Source organism: Pundamilia nyererei, unplaced genomic scaffold (assembly GCF_000239375.1).
Source record: "Pundamilia nyererei isolate P.nyererei 1_Seehausen unplaced genomic scaffold, PunNye1.0 scaffold00199, whole genome shotgun sequence".
NCBI lineage: Eukaryota > Metazoa > Chordata > Actinopteri > Cichliformes > Cichlidae > Pundamilia > Pundamilia nyererei.
Window position 1 is genome coordinate 894,167 of NW_005187600.1, and position 3,234 is coordinate 897,400.

The window sequence follows — 3,234 nt, forward strand, 5'->3', positions numbered from 1 at the left end:
GAGAGAGAGAGCTGCAAACAATCACCTGGGACCCTCAGACGGACTTGGAGTTGATGGAAACAACCTGCACTGGTTTGGAGGCGGACCGCGGCGGCAAAGCGCCACTGTGTGCTTTTCTTTCCATGCTTGAAGTAAATTGGAAGCGAAGATTGAGTTCATCTAGCCTGAACTAGCGGCCCTCCGGAGGGAATATCTTATCCGGGAGAGCAGTCTCAGACGATGGGGTTTGAAATGAGCAGTGTCAGGAGGACTGCGCCCAGACTCCTAATCCTACCTGTCACTGAGAGAGCAGCTGCACGGGAGCTGCCACTGCCGGGAAAAGGGCTACAGGTGACGGTGCTGTGAATGTGACTCAGACGTGTCCAATAATATTCCTTCTGTGGTGTGGCTTCATTTATTATTTTTTCCCTTTTTTTTTGCACCCTTAGCTGTAGTAAGACCTCAGATTACAGGGATACTTTTCAGGTGTGATGGTGCCTACATGCGTGTTTTATAGGGCCAATCAATCCCATCACCAAATAATAAAAATGAAGAAAAATGCGTTTACTTGCATTGAATTGACTGATGCCGCCATCCCACCTGCTGATATTCTATAAAAGTACATTTTTGCATCGCATTTGGTCACAGACGTGGGTGCTGAAGAAACAACACTGTAGTCTGGACGATCCGCAGGGAAATCTGCGTGGACAGCAGACACGCTTTCTTTTTTGTTGCTTCGTGGATCATTTCTAAAGTAAAATGACATGTAGCTGAACTCTAATTTTCCTGGCAACACGGGTCCCTTCTCCTCCTCTCCTAAAGGAGCCCTGCTTGCCCGGGGACCCTCCGGAAGCCACTGCAGTGAGCTATTTATGGTCTCCAAGGGAGCGAGGCCCCGCCTCTCCAGAGACTTTCTCATATAGCATGTAAGACTCCCCTGCTCCTCTCCTTTCTCCTTCTTCCTTGTACACCTATTGAGGATGCTTTCCGCCTTCGGGGGGCCTCCTCTTCCTGCTCTCCTATTGGCTCCTGGTCAGCCTCTGCCGTGGTGACGTCAGGCCCCGCCGCCCCTGCAGCGCTGAATGGACCAAGCAGCCTGTCTGATCCACTCCAAAACAGCTCAACACGGCACGGCACAGCACGGACACCATCCCGGGAATAGGAAAATAACAGGAATAGAGGCTTGACGGGACAGCGACAGAGATCAGCCTCCAAATCGCACGAAGGCCCAACAACATCAGCATCATTGTTTGTTTTCTTCACGAGACAGGACGGGGGAGTGCGCCCACCGTTTTGCGGGTGTATGTGCGTGCGCTTGTCTCCCGGTTTGGATCACGATGATGCAAAGTGCGGCGGTCCTACCGACAGAGAGTCCTGTGAAGAGTTTACCGGAGATTCTCGGAGTGCCACTGCAGCGTAAGACATTTTTTTCTCCTGTTCTTCCTCTTCTTCTGTCCACGATCAGTCTGGAAACTGGTTGGCGAGCGCAACCGGTGCTGCGGGGATTTGACTGTAGGGAGAGGGGCTTAGTTCCAGCAACCCGAGCGAGATTGGGGGAGTCTTAGTTTGTCACGTACACCACTAATGTGCCATGCTTAGTCTTTATTTCACGGTGCAAAAGCGCCTCGTAGACGATTCTGCTTCACGGCCTCACAGCCACCCGCATGTCCAATTAATCTTCGCAGCCTCAGATAGCGAAGACGTATTCCGCGTTAGGCTGCGAGTAGAAGCGCAAACTGTGATATTTTTCACTCATCCTGGGTGAAAAATAATTTCTGGTGAAAGGCAACATTTATGATTCCCTAGTTTGGCCTCTAACTTCCCGCGTCAGGTTGCTGGGCTCACACGGAGCCTCCCAGCTGTTAATTTGTAAAAGAGTCTGCATGGTCAAGAGATCAGGCGCAGTTGTCATCACCCATCAGACAAACACACTGACTTTGACTGACACTCATCACTGGGTCGAATTAAATAGCTTGAAACACTTTTATTTATTACAATTTAAGCACTAATAAAAGTGAAATTATTATTATTATTATTATTGAGGATAAGGGCAGATATTTAGTAGTTAATTGTCGATGTATTAATGTATTTTCTACCTTCCAGCATCAAAGGCGAGAAATGCCTTACATCTGTTCTCCTGTTAATCTGTGCCAAACCTTTTCTTTCTTTCTTTTTTACAATCTGTTCGCGCAATCAAGGTCTAAGTGCAACTGGATACATTTCTGTTCTGACCTAATTATTTAATACGCCAGTTAGTAACAATGTACAGATGGACCGGGTCTAATAGGGTAACGTCAAAAATAATCCACAACAGAACGGGATAACGTCGAGCGAAATTACTGGACTGCTCTGTTTTCAAAATACTCACGATGCGCATTTAAAGACGCACATTGAAGGTTTGAAATCTGTTAACAAATGGCTAAAACTATATAACAAAACTGAGGGTAATCTTTCAGGTTTTCCACATTGCTCCCATCCAACTAAAAAACCGTAAACAACGGTGAAATATGACAAGAGTCATCTAAGACTTCCAGCCTGTTCAGTGAAGTATTTAAACCTCACCAACTGGGGGAAGCCTCTATATGGTGGGCTTATGCTCTTTAATTTTATAAATCGAGACAGATTAAAAGATTGGATAAAGATCCTGCCACTCAGCCCCCTGCAGAGCCAGCAGGCATCCTGGATTTAAACCTGGATTATTTCAGAAATAAAAGCAGAATATATCTGAGCATTTTATATCACACACACAGTCATCTGCTGACTCAGGGCAATTACACCCACACCTTAACCTGCAGGCTATTAGTCGTTGATATAGAGTGTTTACTTCACGTTTAATTAACACAAATCGCTTGACAACCAACGGCTGCCAGAGTGCACTTCTTCTTCTTCTTCTTCCTCCTCCTTTCGTTTCTTCTTCTAAACAACACTCCTGCTAAAAGAGTCTGAAAGTGTGTTTCACCCGCTGTGTGAAATGAGCAAAGCGATGAGACTGCACGTGGTGAAGAGTGGTGGCAACAGATAATAAGATACGAAGAAGACCTCCTGAATACACGAGGTTTACTCTCTCTCCCCCCCCCTCTCTCTCTCTCTCTCACACACACACACACACACATCCGTGCTCTCGAGCTGTGACGTAACACGTTCACCATGGTGGTAGAGATCCAGTAGCCAATGCGCAAGCTCCCAATGGACGACCGGCCAGTTGTTTCATCACGGTGGCAAACGTACGAAAAAAACAAATGAACATTGAAAGTA

General features: G+C 46.8%; 1 protein-coding gene across 1 annotated transcript in view; it reads left to right on the plus strand.

Moving 5' to 3' along the window:
* Positions 1–519: 519 nt before the first annotated feature.
* Positions 520–3,234, plus strand: part of lhx4 (LIM homeobox 4) — a 10,246-nt gene continuing 7,531 nt past the window's right edge. The window contains exon 1 of the mRNA XM_005747540.2: positions 520–1,395. Coding sequence (XP_005747597.1) covers positions 1,317–1,395 — 79 coding nt within the window. The 5' untranslated portion in view covers positions 520–1,316. The remainder of the gene's footprint in view (positions 1,396–3,234) is intronic.